The 18,786-nt window shown below is 55.2% G+C and overlaps 1 protein-coding gene across 3 annotated transcripts in view; it reads right to left on the bottom strand.

The window, feature by feature from the left end:
- Nucleotides 1–18,786, bottom strand: part of WWP2 (WW domain containing E3 ubiquitin protein ligase 2) — an 84,940-nt gene that overhangs the window by 64,652 nt on the left and 1,502 nt on the right. For 2 of the 3 annotated variants that reach the window (XM_044987849.1, XM_044987851.1), the window contains exons 2-4: nucleotides 11,540–11,624; nucleotides 9,383–9,530; nucleotides 8,916–9,037 (exon numbers count right to left, since the gene is read on the bottom strand). In XM_044987849.1, coding sequence (XP_044843784.1) covers nucleotides 8,916–9,037; nucleotides 9,383–9,530; nucleotides 11,540–11,609 — 340 coding nt within the window. In that variant the 5' untranslated portion in view covers nucleotides 11,610–11,624. Of the gene's footprint in view, nucleotides 1–8,915; nucleotides 9,038–9,382; nucleotides 9,531–11,539; nucleotides 11,625–13,231; nucleotides 13,429–18,786 lie in introns of those variants that run through there. The other variant, XM_044987850.1, reaches the window with a different exon arrangement.

The following is an 18,786-nucleotide window of genomic DNA, read 5'->3' as shown; positions in this document are numbered from 1 at the left end:
GAGCTGCCGTGACACTGGCTGGCTCTGGTCCAGTACCCATATACACCACACCTGTGCCTCAGCAATGCTAAGCCAACCAAGCCGGACCCTCAGCTCCCACCAAGGGCTGTCCCCAGCCCATGGGCCATGGCCTCTTCCTTCCCACACAAGAGGAGGCAGGGCCATTCCCCCTGCACTGTCCAAGCCAAGCCATTACCTCCCGATGATTAAAGGGCCAGAGCCAGTACACGTCCCATTGTGAGCAGGCCACACTGTACCATCACCGGGCAGATTACCCAGACGGGGTCCCAATGGCTTTCAGTACAGAAGACAGGATCTCAGGGGTGTGGGAGATGGTGGAAGCGGAGCGCAGAGCTCCAGCTGCTAAGCTGCTTGTAATCATAACTCATTTAGACAGCAAAGGCTTGGGGAAGAGAGCAGCCGACAGTGCCTGGGAACACGGAACGAACCGACGGCTGCACACATCAGGCCACCAGGGTGTTGGAGTGGCCCTCACATGCCCGGCCAATCGCAGCTCTGGGAGCATTTGCGAAGGCCCCTCATGGTCACTTTGGAGGAGTCCAGACAGCAGCACCTTGGGTTGGACCCTCTCCCCACCCAAGAGACTGACAAGGCAAGTGGAGAAAGAAAATCCCCTTCCTCAACCCCAAGGACCCGCTCTGCTGAGCTCCACAGGAGCCAGGCTGCTCCCACCCTGGCCACATTCCTCTGGAGACTGCCCAGCCGGCCAGCCGGCCCCAGCGAGGGGCACACTAGAGACACTGCACAGCAGCCCTCAGAGCACAGCGCGCGGGTCCAGGGGGCTGCAGGACCCAGTTCGGCCTCACGTCAGGCCTGCAGCTTTGCTTTCCCTCCTCATCCGACAGCTAATGGCTCTTGGCAGGTTGACAAGGTCCCACCAGCTGCAGCAGGCACAACGTGGCCAGGCACAGAGCACAGCACCTCAGCCTTGCCCAGAGCTGAAAACAGTTCTCCATTCTCCCCTCCCAGAGCCAGGGGAGCCGGGCAGGGCAGAACGGAGGAGAGGAAGTTGATTAGCTAATTGAACGACCAGCGGAGGCACAAAGCAGGGGCTAAGAGAACAGCATGCAGCTGCCAACATTCACTGGCATCCCTTATAACTGGCCTCTGCTCCATCTCACACACAGGCCTGTCAGCCAGCTGATCCCGGCTCCTCTGGGCCCCTGGGGCAGATCCCCTCAGCCCCTTCAGGAGGTGGAGCCAGAGCCTTATCTTACACACGTACCAACAAGGAGAACCCATGGTGCCCGTGAGAGTGAGGGGCTAACAGCACCAGCCAAAGCAAGGCACACGGTAGACGGCAGCTGTGCACCCCCCACCCCATTCCCACAACCCCCGCTACGGCGGGCTAGCTGCGCCTGTGCAAATTCTGCCAAAATATGGGGCTTCTTGATGAACTGGACCAGCCAGGACAAGATGATAGTCAGCCTCCAGGTCCCTGCCAAGGGGCAGGATTTTCATAGTAACAGCAATGCCCAGCTACGGCCAGTGGGCTCGGAACACCCGGGTAAGACACAGGAGGCCTCAGGCATTTGGCTGCCCCAGCCCGGGACACCAGCCCAGATGCCTCCCGACTACTTTGCTCAAATATTTTTATTCTACACAACTACTCATCATGACACGACTGCATCATTTTCTAGCAATCTGCTTCCTCCTGGCATAGCCAGTAGGGCAGGGCCCGGTGACTCCAAGCAGGTGCTGGGAGGAGAGGGACACACACTCCCTTGGTAGCCCGACAGCCAGTGTCCAGCTCAGGAGTGAGGCAGCTTGGCAGGGGCTAAGAGAGGCAGAAGCCTTCACAGCTGCTCCACATGTGGCGCCTGCTGGTTCCTGGGCTTCCAGCCTGGCTCTCACCAGCAGCGCTCCCTGCCTTTGACAGCTGCTGCTGGAGCTCAGGTTTGCACGCGAGCGCCGCATGCACACGGTTAACTTTCTGAGACGTCCCCCACGTGGGCTGAATGCTGCCCGATGTCCCCATGGTTCACCCAGGAGCAGCCTCGGCTCCATCCTCCCAGCACCACTATCCTCAGCTGGGAAGCTGGAATGGAGCAGAGGGATCACATGACTTGCCCCAGGTCACACAGGTGGACCACGGCAGAGCTGAGAATTGAACCAGGTCCCTGTCTGAAGCATCCTCCCTTTCCAGCACATTCAGGCACTGTCAATGGCTATCGCAAGACCAGCGCGCCCCAGGCCATATCCAGCTCCGGAGTTGGATTGGGAGAGGCCTGGGGCTTTTCAAACTAGCCCAAGGGGCTGCTTCTTCCCCAACAGCAATGCACCTGGCAGTGGCTGCTCCAGCTAGCTGGAGCTCAGGCCAGGAGGATTTCAGCTTCCCAGAGACTAACGCTGCATCGCATGGTATTAAAGCGGGCACAGGTGTAGTACCAGCAGCCACTCTCCATCCTGGGGAGGGCATGCTCTCACCACCCAGCCACGCTCAGCTCCAGCGCCTTGGGCAGCTGCTTGGTGGTGTTTTGGGGATTGTCAGTGCAGCTGTAGTGGAATTTGCAGAGGACATCAAAGCTGGAGGGCCCTCTGAAGGAGAGAGCCAGGTGGCGAGGGGAGAGCAGCGAGGGCATCGGGTGAGATTTGGTGCCACTAAGTGCCAAGCCCTGCAGCCAGGGAAAGGAAACAAGCCACTGGAAGACAGAGCAAAGCAGCAGCAGGTTTATCACCTCCCGGTGCTGCAGGCAGCGCTGCCTGTGGAGTGCATCAGGCTGTGAGCTCTGGGGAGGCGCTGTCACTCACTCAGTGTCTGTACAGTGAGTGACCCCACGGTGGGCACAACAGAAAAGCTAAACAGGAATAAGACGTTCCCAGGTGACTCTTGACAGTGGACCACAGCAAGGACTGGAGCCGGCTCAGGAGATATTGGTGGGTGCTCCTGGAACTGATCTGCTCTGGCTTCACCCAGGAAAGGGGAGATCTGGGGGGTAGCTGGAGGAGTTCCTCACTGGCTTAAAACCTGAGCCAAACAACAAATGCTTCGGGGCCTCTCCCTGCCAGGTGCACTGACTATCCTGCAGCCCCATTTTCAGAGGTGCTGAGCAGCTGTAGCGCCCATGGATTTCAATGGGAATTGTGGGCACTCGGGTCCTTTGACAAACCCACACCGGTGCCAAGCAGACCCAGATGCTCCCAGCTCAGCTTCACCTGTCTTGAGGAGAGGGGTCCCACTGGCAGGGGGAGGCCTGGACTTTGCAGTGCTTTCCAAGCACATCTGTTTGCAATAGAACCAGTGTCTGACAAGGAATCAAAGGCTTCTAGCTGCGCCTGACCTGATGAGGGTATTACTATCAGCAAAAGTGTCTGAGAGCCATGCAGAGAACAGGCCAGCCTCGTCCGAGACTGAGCCAGCCTCCTCTCCTGAACCACTCTGCCATGCACAATACAGGCGCTTCTGAGGCCCAGAAGGAACAGGACCCCTGCTTACACCATGGCTATGGCATAGGCGTCCCCAAGCCCCATGTGCTGGAGGCAACCAGGCCTGAGATCTGCCCATTTGCATGCAGGTGTCCTGGCCCACCTTTCTGACAGACTTTCTGTAACTCTCAGCTCCCTGGGGACAGCAGGGGGTGACAGGCACTATGGCGCAGTAGGATGAGTAATGCTCTCTCGGATTTTGTGCACGCACCACCTCAAGTTTTTATGTAGCCGACTGGCATCCTTCAACCCGGAACAATCCTTTCCTAACTGCTTGCTTTTAGTATGAGCAGAAAATCTTCCTGTGGGTAAAGCACAGGTCTAGGAGCCATGAGCCCTGGGCTCCGTTCCTGACCCTGCTGCACACTCCCTGCATGACTCTGGGCACGTCACTCTGGTCTGCCTTACTTTCTCCAGCTGCACAAAGGAGCCTCCCAGGGGAGACCATTTCATTAGCCTATGCAGAGTGCTTTGAGATCCTCAGATGGAAGGTGCTGCAGAAAGCGGCAAACCCCTTTTCACCGGTCACTGCCTGCCATAAGAACTCTGCTTTCCTCCAGCTGTGGAGAAAGCCTGCCCGGCACGCTCCAGGGCTCGCTCCTTTGTGAGCGGCTAGCAGCAAAGCACACGCTGCTCTGCGGACTACACAAGCCCTCATTGTGAAGGCTGTCTCAGCGTAAGAGTGAAGTTACTCAAGTAGCAAAGACAAGGTGTCTCCAACTGGAGGATGTGAACATGAACCTCCCAGCCGGCTTCCTCCTCCTTCCCTGCCTCCACCCCAGATTTTTTTTTTAAGAAAATAAACACCAGTAAAACCTTCCATTCCCTGTCCCCGTTCGGCACACGGGACGCACAAAGGGACCTCGCTGCTGCACCAACAGAGGGTCCCCTCAAAGGGTGAGCACAAAGGCAGCCTGTGTCCCAGCAAGCAGCCAGCATGTCAGAGGGGTTATTAGTATTTTGGGAGGAGGCCAGGGGTGATTAGGTCCTGAATAAGGTCTCAGTTCAGCTGCTCCCAGTGCCTTGCACACAGCATCAGCGCTCCCATTTAGTGAGGGCTGGCTGGCAATTCCCTCCCAGCCCATTAAGGGGATTTACAGTTCCAAGAAGTAAGGCTGGTAGCAGCAAGTGTGATAAAGGCTCCAGCGTTGAGCCCACACCCAGAGGGAGCTCTGGTAACTGGTAACTTTCCACCAGGGCTCGGGCGGGATGGGCTCCTCCTGGAGGCCTTTTCTCCACAGGGAAGGTGGCTTAGACAGAGACCTTCCGACAGGAGCCTCCAATACATGGGTTTCCTGCCCATTTACTTACCTTCAAGTGTGCCTATCACATTGTCGTTGTGTGCTCAGACCTACGGCAACTAAAACAATCCCAGTGTAATCAAACCAGACCAGCCACCTCCTCTCAGGGAACGCCCGGCAGGTGCTGAGCTTGCTAAGCACTTTAATGGAAAACGGGTCTAAATCCCTTAGACCAGTGATACTCAGACTGAGGCTCACAAACCGCAAGCGGCTCTTGACAGCACAACATTAAAACCCTGTGATTGAATCATTAACCCAGGGGTGGCCAACCTGCACCTGAGGAGCCAGAATTTACCTATGTACATTGCTGAGAGCCACAGTAAGACCATGGAGACCAGGTGAGAGCTGAAGTCACAACAGGCCTGAAATCTGTGGTTGCCCAGACAGCTTCCTGGGACTAAGGGACTGTTTAATTGACACTCCGGCTCAGGCTGCAGCTCTAGAAACCTGGCAGGGTCCTAGACCCCAGGCTCCAGCCCAAGCCCAAACATCTACACTTCAATTAAACAGCCTCTTAGCCTGGGCCAGCCACAGGTTTTTAATTGCAGTGTAGACATGGCCTGAGGCCATCACCCACTAGCCCTAAAACACTGCAGCAAAGGGTAAAGCACCCAGTCCCTGCGTCTCATCCTCAGAAGACGCAGCTGGTTACCTGCTGACCAGCCATGTGCATGACAGAGGAATGGGGGAATGAAGGGCCCAGTGCCAGAGTGGTGGTACTTGGCCTCCCTTCACTATGCAGCCCACAGGCAGAGAGATGGGAGCGTGGCCTTTCACGCAGGAAAGAGAATTGGGCCCTGCCCAGGGTATGCGCCGAAAAGCAGGGTTAGCTGCATATCACCCTAGTCCCACTAGCCATTAGCTCTGCAGCATGAGCAGAACAGGAGTGAATTGGGAAGGAAACGCAAAGCAAGCTCAGCGAAGGCCTTCGCTGGGGCATTCTGGTTTGGCACAGCAGCTTTTACAAAATGATTGTACAGGCGCTGACAGAGCCGACTTGTTTAACATTCATTTCAGGCAGGCTACAGATTTGCTTTTATGATTCTCTGCTAAAAGATCCTTTGCTTCAGCGAGCTCCTTTGACAGCACATTCATGAGGAGGGGTCGACTGCAACTTCCCAGAGGCCTGGGGGTTTGTTGCTGGCTTCCTGAAAGAATTCCTTGAGGTTGCGGCTCCAGCGGTTCTGCCTGAGGTGCAGAACGGAAAGCAAAGAACGCGCTTTGCAGGAGCTGTAAAATCCTGGCAGATGGTGCCACTCAAGAAACAGGAGCCTGTTGATGTAACTTGCAACCTGAGCAGTAAGCAATAAAAACAAGAGCTTTCATTTGTAAGCTGCAGCCTCACACGTTCGAGTCACTCCAGGGCCTGCCCTGCTGTCCACAGCTCAGTGAATTGTACAAACACAAGGCGGGGGTGGGGGGGCAGCATGGCCCCATATCGGCTTCCATGAAGCCTCCAAAGCGAGGCCACCCGGGGACGTTCCTCCTGCCCGGCACCAGCAGCGCACCTTAGAGTCCCCACAGCATCAGAACAAAGAGCCTCTTCTCCAGCACAGCGGCAGAGGCCTGGGGCAGGGGGCTAGGCCGTAGGAAATTAGCTGTTTTAAAGGACCCTTGGGAGCAGCTCCACAGAAGGCTGCAACTTGTTTTCTATGAGTAGGCCCCTTTTCCCCAGCGCTCTGTCCCTCCGGCTGCCGTGGCGCAGCCGTGCCGTGCCAGAGGAGAGGCCATGCAGAGCGTTGCAGAGGAACCTGCCAAGGCAGTTGGGAGAGAAGCATGTTTGAAAAATGAGGTTTTTGGAAAAGGAACCCTGGCCTGTTAGCGCCAAATGGATTCAATTTGCCTGGCCTGAAAGCCGAGGCCTGGCGGGTTCTTTGCCAAAGACACAAGCCCGTTTCTTCCTACAGTTTCTGAAGCTCCCAGCATTCATCTGGAGCGACAGAGGGAGCTTGGGCACAGTCCCAGAACGCAGGAGACCTAGACATGCTGCCATGGCCTTTGTTGAGGGGGAATGACGCTGACATACTGCTGGAGAATACATAGCCAGGGGACCAACGTTTGTCCTTGACAGCTAATAAAAAACTATGAAAACACCCAGCCAAAGACTTTACAATGCAGTTCAGGTTGTAAGTACGTATCAGTAACTTATAAAAAGCCTTGGTAAAGCTTTGCACCCACATGGTGACTATCACAGTATCTGCCTGAGTCTGCAGACAGCCTGATAGGTCAGCCTGGAGAGGAATGAAGTGCCCCTAATCATCTCAGTGGTGTGTTGACTCTGAAGCCTAACAATGATAATTCAAATGGTAATAAAATTAACTATTTCGCTGCTAACCTAGGCACACAGGGAAGGACCAGGAGGGTCATTCTGCGAAGATCTGCACAAGTGGCAGCAAGCGGAGTGTCGTTTCAGCACCTCCACTAGGGAGAGGCTGGTTTGTGAGTTGGGCTTAGGACAGCAAGCCCCGGCCTAGGCTGTGTCAGACAGCTGGGGAACACCAGTGGGACTGACTGGGCCGGGAGCACAGGTCACCTTGGTAGGGAGGCTGTGGGGGGTAAGTGTGACCAGCTCAGATCCCCACCCTCATACGCAGACACCTGCCTGGCACTGGGCCCCACGCCACACAGCCAGAGTAACTCGACATTGTGCAGGGCTCTCAGTGCCCAGACCCAGGGGCAGCCCCCGTGGCCACTATTCCAGCTCGTAGCACAGCGACTGCAGCACCTCTGCACTGGATCCGCCCTGTCCCCACCCACTCCTCACTCCCAGACCAGTGGGGGACAGGACCCCTCTCCAAAGGCCCTGCACTCCCAGGGAACTTCAGCCCAGGGAAGCCACACTTGCAGGGGGATGGACAAGCCTGGGGAGAGCCCCAGAGCCCTCCATTCTGGGCCAGGGTTCAGAGGAGCACCTTCCAGCACCCAGGCAGCCCTTGCAGACACAGCTGTGTGCTGTAGCTTTAAGACTCCTCCCCTCACAGCCCACTAGGTCGGGTGGGGGGGAAAAACTGGACACTTTTTTCAGTATGAGCAGAAACAGCCAGTTGCCTTTTCCATTCATTTTCCACACGGCCCCCTGGGGACGCAGCCTACTGAAAGGGCTGATTGTGCCCCTGCAAAGGGGCGCGCATAGGTAGGGCGCGAGCAGACAGCACCTCCAGGAGAACACGTATGGCATCTGGCTGGCCGCCGAACGGGGAAGCAGCTGGGGACCGTGGGTCAGGCCTGCCAGGCTGAGACCCAGACCAAGCCGCCATCTCCAACACACGCAGCCCAGCAGCACTGTCCAGCTCCACGCATGGGGGACAGGGACACGGGCATCCAGAACGTCAGAGGGTCCCCACAAAGCCCCTGGTGATTCTCACCCCCAATCCAGAGGGCAGAGCACACCATCCCATCCAGAGTACATGGGCCTGCTCCATGCGATACTGCCCAGGGAGTGTGCTGGGGACACTCACCGCTGGCAATGCCCAGGAGCAACTCAGCCTAACCCCTGGCACGAGGGAGAGTCTGGCTAAGCGCTGTCTCCCTCAGGGGAGAGGAGGCCTTCTCGGCTCTCAATGCAAGGTTTGTCCTTCGAGAGCTGCTGAGCTTTGCTTGGAAGAGACAGAGCAAACCTTTTCCTGCCCCACACAGCTGCTAGCACAGCCCAGGCCCTGAATGGAGGTCTTTATGCAGCCGCCACCACCGCGGGCCACACTCTGGTGACCACAAATGGCAGCAAATAGCTGCGAAGTTTGTGTTTCCCTGCCGGCAGTGGCACCCTGGCCAATTAAGGTCTGGCTTCCATCACACACTAGCCCCGAGCGCCCGACAGGCCCGCCCAGCCTCACACAAGGACACCTTGTTCTCTCCCGGGGCCAGGGATTCAGCTACTCCTTCTCCATGGCACACACCTACTGAGGCAGGAAATCCTGCAGGACCACGGTGGAGGTTCGAGGTAGAGTGAGCTCAGGAACAGACAGAGCCGGCTGGTGAGATGGTAGCACCATGGGAAGGCAGGTGCCCCTCACTCAGGGCATTCTGCCCAATGCTAGCAGCTGAGGAGGCCCCAGCCCCCATGACAAGCCGCTCCCTGCTTTCTCCAGGGAGGGAAATGAAGCTCAGGAAGAAAGCAAAGGCCAGGTCAGGCATCAGGGCCCCCGAGTAGCTTCCACGCATACGTACTTTTCCCACCATTCTTCTTCAGGACGTTACACAGGCTGATGGAAGCCGTTCCCAGCAGCTCATTCCTCAGGGTGTGGCAGCTCCAGACCTTCAGATCCAGGTGGCTTTGAGCTGTGACGTTCCTGGAAGGCAGACCAAGAGGAGGGCTGTCATCTCCCCACCTGCTTCTCTGATGCCAAGCTAGCAGAGCAGGACCAGCATGCCAGGCACAGAGGGCAGAGAAGAGGCCAGGGCAAGGCCCTAGGGACACCCAGGCCCCCACTAGCACTCCATCCAGCAACGCACCCCGTCTGGCGACTGTGTTCTCACATGCACACCTGAGCGTGCACCCTAAGCCCCTTCCAGCCAGTGGCAAACGTTCCAGGCTTCCTTACGCAGCATGACCCAGCGCAGAAGTAGGGAGCTCAGTGCCAGCTCTGGGGTGCCTGCATTAGCCCCAGCCCCCTGGAGTCCCCAGGGGTTCTTACATGAGGAGGATCTCGTTCCAGAGCAGCTCAGAGCTCCCAATCCGCTTCCCTGTCTTCTTGGTCTCACTGGGAAGTCCATCCACCACCACCTCCACGTAGGAGTTGATCCGGGACTGGCGGCTGTGCACCTTGGGCTTCACTGACACAACTAGGAGAGGGGGAAGAGGCAGAGAGTCACGCAGCTGCAGGCAATATGCAAGTTGTCCCCACCCAGAGAGGCCCAGATGCCACACAGCAGCTGCCAACCCAAGAAAGCAGGGCCCAAGGTTTACTCCAGGCAGCCGGGTCTTATGGGCCAGACAGGGAGACATGGCCTGGAGACCCGGGAAAGGCAAGGCCCCCCACCTGGGACCCGGAAATCCCCCCACCCTGAAGGGCACCCCAAAAAGGGAATAAAAAACAGGAGCCGTGTGAAAATAAGTGCAGACAGAAGTCAGGGAAGCAGTTCCAGGTATCTGGAGCCCCCTGGTGGCCTTAGAGTTCTGCACACACTCCACCTCCCCTAAAGCCACGGAGACCAAGGCATCCACTGGTGACAGAGGGCGAAGGGGAAAGCTGAGCAGGCAGCCAGCCAGCTCCCAAGGCTCACATTGCCTGGCACATGCAGGGAGACCTTCCAGGCTGGCACCGTTCAGGAGCACCAGTTTCAGAGGAAGCCCCGAAAGGCTGAAGGTTTGACAGTAGGGAATGCACCCTCCAGGAGCTACCCCCCCGGCTCTGCCTCTGCCCGCAGGACCAGCTCAGGGACTGGGATTAGAAGGCTGGTTACCAGCTTTCCTCTGGATGAGCCCTTCACAGCAGGGGATGCTATGGAAAGACCCCATCCTTCCTCCCCCAACTTTCCACATGCCTGGGGCTGCAAGGCTGCCAATTGGGGGAAGCACCAGGAAGAAGACGTCTTTTAATCTGCACTCTGCTGCACTGGCCCATTGGGGTGAAGTCCATATGTGATGCTGATGGGCCAGATGCCAGCTCCTGTCTCTCCATGGTAAGACTTATAACGATTGAGAAGTTCACATTTGTTACTGGCTTGTTGAAATCTAGTTACAGAACACACCACCTGTCTGAGGTGTGATGGGGTCAGATCCCCACACTAGCCCTGCAACAGCTGAGCGGACCAGGTGGGCCCAGTCAGCTAATTCGGCTGCAAACAGGGGAGCTTTAGGTTGGAGGCAGCTAATTAGAGAGGCTCACAGGTGCAGGAACAGGCAGGGCCTGTAAAGCCAGGTAGTGGGCTACAGACCGGGCTGCTGAGAAAGGGCCGTCACTCCCTGGAAGAGGGAGGAGGGTTTGGGGGCAGTTGGGAAGGCTGCAGGAAGGCAGGCAGCAGCCACTCCTGGGAAGAGGGAGGAGGGTTCTGGGAGCTGGCACACCCAGAGAGAGAAGGGGAACGGGAGAGGTAGGAAGCAGTCCAGGGAAGGCAGAGAGACGAGCCCAGAACTGCTGACTGGAGGAACTAGAACCCAGAGATGAGGGCAAGTCCGGGTTCCCCTATCAGCTGCTGCGAAAGTGGCGCCGGGGCAGTGAAGGGGCAGATGCCTAGCAGTGCTGATGGACTGAACCCCGGGAGGGGGAACACAGTCACCTAGCTGGAGGGCTAAGTCACGAAGACAACACTGAGGGTCCTGGAGCCGGAGGAGCTGCAGACCGCAGCTGGAGTGACAGCATGCAAACCGCAGACTGGGGTGTTGACCTCAAGAGCTAACCCCAGAGTGGCCAAGAGGAGGCGCCAGCCCAGCAGCGAGTGGAGCACCCTATGAGAGGGTGTCTGTCCTGTTTTTGACAGTCTCCCCGGAGGTAGGCGCTCACAGGCATGGGCTGCTCCAGACAGCGTGACACCCTGTGTTCTCCTGGGCACACCCCGTCTCTGGCTGCACTGGTGCAATATCAGCCTTCATTCGACAATTACTGCCCCCCAGCCACAGGCTCAGAAGTCCAGGACTAGGGCAATCTCCCTCCCTGGGGAGCACGTGGCCAGTGACAGGCACTTGCTTGTCTGAAGCTGACAGGCTGCCTGGCTGCTGGAGAAGGAAGTTAGGAGAAGCCAAGCCACACTTGAAAATCCACATTCCCCAGCAGGACCAGAAGCTTCTGAGCTAGCCAGAGTGCTGCTCCCCCACCTCACAACCCCCGGGTGCCCACTGCAGCGCTACTCACCTTTCACAGTCAGCTGGGACTTCTCACAGGCCAGCCCTGCCATGGCCCTGCTGGAGCTAGCAGATGCCATGTCATCACCATGGGACTGGAAAACAGACACACAACACCTTAGTGCAGCTCCATGCTACAGCCACGCTACCTCGGGGCTGGATCTCCAGGGATCCTGTCACTACCAGGATGGGAGACCCCGGTGGGTCGGGGATTCAACAATGGACCAGCAGTGAACCACCGCCTTCATGTGGTATTGGGGGAGCAACATTGCTGCATGGGCACGGCCATCTTCTACAGGTGTTGTGAGAATTGGTCTCCAACCTCTGCCTGCTCAGGAATTTACCATGCAAAGTAGGTCCACTTATTTTCCATAAAGAACGTTCTAAAGAAGAGAAAGAGAGCCAGAGAGAGAGAGAGAGAGAGAGAGAGAGAGAGAGCGAGAGAGAGAGAGAGTGTGTGTGTGTGTGTGTGTGTGTGTGTGTGTGTGTGTGTGTGTGTGTGTGTGTGTGTGTGTGTGTGTGTGTGTGTGTGTGTGTGTGTGTGTGTGTGAATAAGCCCCCACAAAGAGCCACATAATTCAAGCACTAGGCTGAAAACATGGTTGGTAAAAACAGAAGATGTGGACCCAGAAATTAATGAACGAACATTGCGGTGTCAGATATCAGGATTAATTGCTGGACAAATAATATGGGGATGGGCTATTCCACACCCCACTCCTTTTCTGAGTCCTTGATAGAGCAGAAAGAAGCACAGACAGAGACTACTGAAATGAGCTTCACCATCATGGCTGCCACTCCCACCATCTCCTGGGACTCCCGGCATTCGTCATCCTAATCCTGAGAAACGTCCTGACCAGCCCAGACCAGAGAGGGGCACCCAGATAACATGGCCACCCTGACCAGCTCCAGCTAAATCCCAACCACCACCTGGGATGAACCAGGACTGGACTAGAGCAACAGCAGCAGCTCCAGCCCAGCTAGTTTCTCTTTTCCCCACAAGGGCAGTGCAGTAATACCGTCTCTGATGCCGTCTAAGAGATCCAGGCAGGGGGGTTCTCTCCAGCGTACAGGAGCAAGGGACATTGTTCAGCTGGAAGCCTTAGTTCATACTTAACATTCCCAGGCCCTTAACTGGTTTTCCTTCTTTTCTTTCTTTAATAAAAGGTTAAAACGTTTTGGCTGGGGCGTGAGCAGGGTGAGGTCTCTATATACCTTGTTTAGCACTGTTTTTTGTTGGACAATGACAGGGTTATGTCAACACCTTTGGCCCATTTATTCCATCTAAATTAATACAACAGGGAACATTAGAGAGCCCCTGGCACCTTTGGCAAGAGGCCAGGTGTCAGTTTGTTTTGGTCTGGGCAGGAGTTTGGAGCTGGGGTTTGAGCATTGGCCTGCTAAACCCACGGTTGTGAGTTCAATCCTTTAGGGGGCCATTTAGGGATCTGGGGCAAAAATCTGTCTGGGGATTGGTCCTGCTTTGAGCAGCGGTTGGACTAGATACCTCCTGAGGTCCCTTCCAACCCTGAGATTCTATGAAAGTAGGAGGTCACGCCAGTCTGAACAGAGATGCTGACTTAATAGAAATATGTCTCCTCATCTACCCTCTGCTCTGCACAACCACTCAAGATCCACGTTCCACTGCCATAAGTACTCTCGGGGATATTCAACGGGTGGTTTTTCATTTCAGTCTCATACTTACCGCACAGGGCTCCTGTCGAAAGCTCTGCGTGCCCTTGACTTTTAAACACGGAATAAATGTAGATCCAGCCAAAGCAGCAGCTCTTCCCCTTCCTCATAGCCCGCAAACTTCACTTAGTCACCAGTCAAGTGACACAGGCTGCTTAACCCCCAGCCTCCACTCCCCTCAGCCCGTGGCCAATGCCCACAGCAGCTGGGGTTTGCAAAGTGCCTGGAACTGGAAGGGCAATAAACTCAGGCTAGTTCAGACCTTTCAGGGAGAGCGTTCCAAAGTACAGAGATTGCTCAGCCCGCAGGCCCCTCCTTTGACGACGGGTGATCAGATCACAACTCTAACAGCATGGCACAGGGAGAGAGGCGTCCCCCAGGGTTAAGAGGATACAGTTGCCTTCACTTTCTGCCCCACGCCACTGAACAGTGATGCGGCTGCATTTGGCTGGTTCGTGACTAGTGTATGTGACTAAACACTTGTCAGGAATGGTCTAGTTCAGTGCTTCTCAAACTTTTTTTCGCGGACCACTTGAAAATTGCTGAGGGTCTCGGTGGACCACTTAATGATCTTTCCAAAAGATGTTTGTACTGTTAGCTAACTATTGTAAAGCGCTTTGGATAAAAGTGTTATATAAAAAAAACTTAATAATAATTAACTTTTTTTGTTCTACAAACAAAAGCACACAACTCATATTTTAATATCAGTAGTCTTACTTTTCTAATGCAATGGATGTGCTCTGTCTCCCCCACCGTGGCAGCCCCCTAGCTGGGGCTGGGAAGGAGGGGGGGTCTCTCCCTCTCTCCCCCACCGCAGCAGCCCCCGAGCTGGGGCTGGGAAGAAGGGCCATCTTTCCCCGGCAGCCACAGCCCTGGAGCTGGGGAAAGTCACCTCTTTCTCTGGCTGCTGCAGCCCTGCGTGTCCCAAATTCCCTCCACCCCACTCTTCTCACCCCACTGCCCCCTCCCACCTACCCCCTATTTCCGCCAAGGCCACCACCTCACCTTACATGTGCGTCTTCTCCACTAATGAAGTGCCTGGACCCTGGAGCCACACTTGCGCAGCTCCACTAGTTAGGTGTGTGGCCCTTCATTGTGTTGTGTGCAGCCGCCCAGGCATGCACCGTAGAGGGAACTATCCGCGGACCAGTTTGAGAACCTCTGGTCTAGTTATTACATAGTCCTGCCTTGAGTGCAGGGGTCTGGACTAGACGACCTCTCAAGCTCCCTTCCAGGCCTACGCATGCATCTATGATTCTGTGATTCTCTGTTACTACAGAGGAAACGAGGGGCCTAGCATCACATGGGACAGTGTCAGGAGCCCTCAAGGGCTGCCCAGGTCTTTCTCATTAGGGTTTAGTTCCATAAAGCGGCCTCCTCATAGGTCCAGGCTCACTGTTGAGATCTCTACTGGCTGGATCCCAAGCCCGCCAGATGAGACTCCCACAGGATAGCCCCTCCCTAATGAGTCCCGAGGACTGGGATTCACAGCAGGCTCTTTCTATGGGCCATGGATCTCCTGTCCTCATTGATAGTTCTGCAGCATGGCTCAGGCAAGTGGAAACTACCCTGGATTACCCAGAAGTCTTTATAAATAGTCCCATATGACCAACACAAGCAGCAGCACTTGCACACTTAGGAAACAGCCTGATAACACTACAACAGCATTTTATGTCTGTAGCTCTGTTCACCCTGACAGATCCCAATGCACTTCACAAGCTACGTTCACAGAGCACCACCATAATACAGCCACCTCTGGGGCGGAAGTAGCATCCAGGCGGCACAGCACAACAGAACCGAGGGGTCATTTTGGCCAAGGACAAACATCCATTCCCCTGAGATCGTTGTGGGATTTTGTGGTTGTGCAGAGCAGAGGGTTAGATAAGGAGCCAGATTTCTATGAAGTCAGCATCTCATCCCAGGTCCAAACCCTTTGCAGACCCCTAGTGCCTCCAAGGTATGAGCTGGTTGGGATGTACAAGACTGAGGACCCAACTGGCCCTCACTTGTGATCTAGGCTATGGCCCTTCTACCCCATTCAAGCTACTCTGCATAAAGCGCATGGGTAACTAATGCCTGCGCACAGGCCACTGCATTTGGCATTGAATTCCCAGCTTCAGTTTAGCAAGAAGGCTGCACGCAGCAACCCTGCCTGCTCTCAGCAGTGCACTGCTGCAGGAGGTGGACATTCTGAATGTGCTGGGAGCTGCTGCAGAATGAGGACTTGCACGGAATTACACAGGAGGTGAAGAAGTCAATCCACACGGTATCTTTCTATCCTAGACACTTCCAGGCCCAGGCCCGGCCCCTCCTTACTGCAGTATCTGAGCACAGAATAGCTCTGCTGCTATAAAGCACCTTTATACAAATCTGCCTAAATGCATATGCCGAGGGGTTGTACTGCTTTGACAATAGCAGTACAGGTAAAGTGCGACACGACTCACGTGTGGACAAGGCCTAAGTGACTAAGAAGGTCACACAGGAAGGCTGCAGCAGAGCAGACAATGGAACCCAGGTCTTCTAGCCCTGAAGGCGCGTCGGAAGTAGGGTCGCCAACTTTCTAGTCGCACAAAACCGAACACCCTAGCCCCGCCCCTTCCCCACTACATTCCCCCTCCCTCGGTGGCTCGCTCTCTCCAACCCTCACTCACTTCCACTGGGCTGGGGTAGGGGGGCTGGAGTGTGGGAGGGGGTGAGGGCTCCAGCTGGGGTGCGGGCTCTGGGGTGGGGCTGGAGATGAGGGGTTTGGGGTGTGGGAGGGGGCTCCAGGCTGGGGCTGAGGGATTTGGAATGTGGGAGGGGGCTGCAGATTTAGGCAGGGGGTTGGGGTGCAGGAGGGGGTGCTGGCTCTGGCACTGGGCTGGGGATGAGGGGTTCAGGGTGTGGGAGGAGGCTCTGGGCTGGGGGGGTGACAGGCTCTGGGCTGGGGCCAGGGATGAGGGGTTTGGGGTGAAGGAGGGGGCTCTGGGTTTGGGGGGGGCTCAGGGCTGGGGCAGGGGGTTGGGGCACAGGCTTACCTTGGTCAGCAGCAGGGCTAAGGCAGGCTCCCTGCCTGCCCTGGCACTGCATGTGCCCCGAAAGCAGCCAGCAGGTCCGGGTCCTAGGCAGGGGGGCCAGGAGGCTCCACGAGCCGCTCTCACACACAGGCACCGCCCCCAGTGCACAGAGCCCCATACCCCACCCCACCCCAGACCTGCTGGCCGCTTCTGGGGCACAGTGTGGTGCCCCAGGACAGGTAGGGACTAGCCTGCCTTAGCACCGCCGACCGCACTTTTAATGGCCTGGTCTGGAGTGGTGACGGAGCCACCAGGATCCCTTTTTGACGGGACACCTGGTCACCTTAGTCGTAAGCACTGCCTGACCCTCTCTCTTCCATTGCATTACCTGGATTAATGTAGCTATTGAGGTAACCAAGTTCAATAGTTTTTACGCCACCGCTACATTTTCAGCATGCACCAAAGCTTTCTACTGAGAACACGTAAGTGCCCAGAGATGTCAGAGCCAAGCTGGGGGCTTTTGGCACCCGAGATAGTGAGTGACATTGGAATGAGCATGTTTCTGCTGCAATGATTAACGGTGAAACAGCTCAACATCAACGTGCCATCGGTAGATTTAAAAGCTAATGAACTGTTGAGATGAATGGGACAGTTCACAACTCTCAAGGCTACTGATGCAAGCTGACTTGCCAAGCCTGCAGACAGCAGGCACTGCTTTTCACAGCCAGAGGGGCTAGAGAGATTTGCAAATTGAAGTCAGACTCAGTCTTCAGAGGCAGGTCCTTCGCTCCGAGAGGGAGTGAGGAACCTACCGCCAAAGAGCCGGGCATGCCGCCCCTTCCCCGTGGCCACCCCAAGCACCTGCTTACTGGGCTGGTGCCGGAGCCAGCCCTGTATACAACATACTGCAGGGCTGGAATCCGAGCAGCTTCTGGCTTCGAAGTAAGTGAAGTGTCACACACCGGCTTCCAGGAGGGATGGCCTCACTCCCTTTCTTCCCTCTCCCCACCACAACTCAAACGCTGCCTGGCTACTGCAATGGAGAAGGGGCAAAGAATATCTGCTGCCCCACCGCTCCCCCAGCTTCCAGCTGCATCTCCCCTCCACCCCAGGTAGACAGCTCTAATGCCTGCCTTTGCTGCTTAGCACTTTCCCCAAGGAACAGCAGAATTAAATTGACCCCCTTGTGTCAATTTCATTGATGTCCCCAGGGTTTCGGAACAGCAAGGCTACAAATAGAGAAGATGAATCAGGACTCATTCCACTCCTGTGGAAGCTCTGAGAAGCAGCCATGGAGCTATCTGCGGATTCAGAATACTTAAATACTGTGCCCAGTTCTGGTCACCCCAGCTCAAAAAGGATATAGTGGAACTGGACAAGGTTCAGAGAAGGGCAATAGAGAAGTTCAAGGCTATGGAATGGTTTCCATACAAGGAAAGATTAGAGCAGGGGTCGGCAACCTTTCAGAAGTGGTGCTGAGTCTTCATTTATTCACTCTGATTTAAGGTTTCGCGTGCCAGTAACACATTTAAACGTTCTTAAAAGGTCTATTTCTATAAGTCTATAATAGATAATTAAACTACTTTTGTATGTAAAGTAAATAAGGTTTTTAAAATGTTTAAGAAGCTTCATTTAAAATTAAACTAAAATGCAGAGCTCCCCGGACCAGTGGCCAGGACCCAGGCAGCGTGAGTGCCACTGAAAATCAGTTTGTGTACCACCTTCGGCATGTGTGCCATAGGTTGCCTACCCCTGGATTAGAGAGATGAGTGCTATTCAGCTTAGAAATGAGATGGATCACAGGGATATGATACAGGCCTATAAAATCAAGAATGGTATGGGGGGGAATGTTATTTACTCTCTCCCACAATAGAAAAACCAGGGGTCACCCAATGAAAATAATAGGCAGCAGGTTTAATATAAACCAGAGAAAGTATTTTTCCCACACAACACACAATTAACCTGTGGAACTTGGCCATCACAACACCCTCTGGCAATGAAAGTATAACAGGGTTCAAAAAAGAACTAGATAAGTTCAGGGGCAAAAGGTCCATCAATGGCTATTTCCCAAGATGATGATGCAGCCCCATGCTTGGGGCAAGCCTAAAGCTCTGACTGCCAGAAGCTAGGAGGGGAATACAGTGGTGGGTCAATCCAACTACTCTATAACGTACATGACCTGAAACACTGATACTATCAGAGACAGGATACTGGGCTAGACTGACAATTGGTCTGACCCAGTGTGGCTATTCGTATATTCTTAAATTGGGCTCATAAGCGAGAAAGACGTTAACAAGTTATTTTTCTCCTGCCTCCCCCCAGTCTGCTGCCATGTGAGTTCTGAAAAGAGGAGCCCTTAGCCTCAAAAAAGGACAGAAGTTGGCAGGCAGCCAGCACAGCTCCCATCTCGGTACAGAGAAACTGCAAAGCTGCCAGTTACCAGCTACTCATGCACATGTTGAACCAGCACCATCTACTGTTTTAGGACTGGTTTCAGAGTAGCAGCCGTGTCTGTATCCGCAAAAAGGAACAGGAGTACTTGTGGCACCTTAGAGACTAACACATTTAGTTC

Source organism: Mauremys mutica, chromosome 14, assembly GCF_020497125.1.
Source record: "Mauremys mutica isolate MM-2020 ecotype Southern chromosome 14, ASM2049712v1, whole genome shotgun sequence".
NCBI lineage: Eukaryota > Metazoa > Chordata > Testudines > Geoemydidae > Mauremys > Mauremys mutica.
Note: the sequence above shows the minus strand (reverse complement) of the source record. Positions and strands in the feature narration are given on the sequence as shown.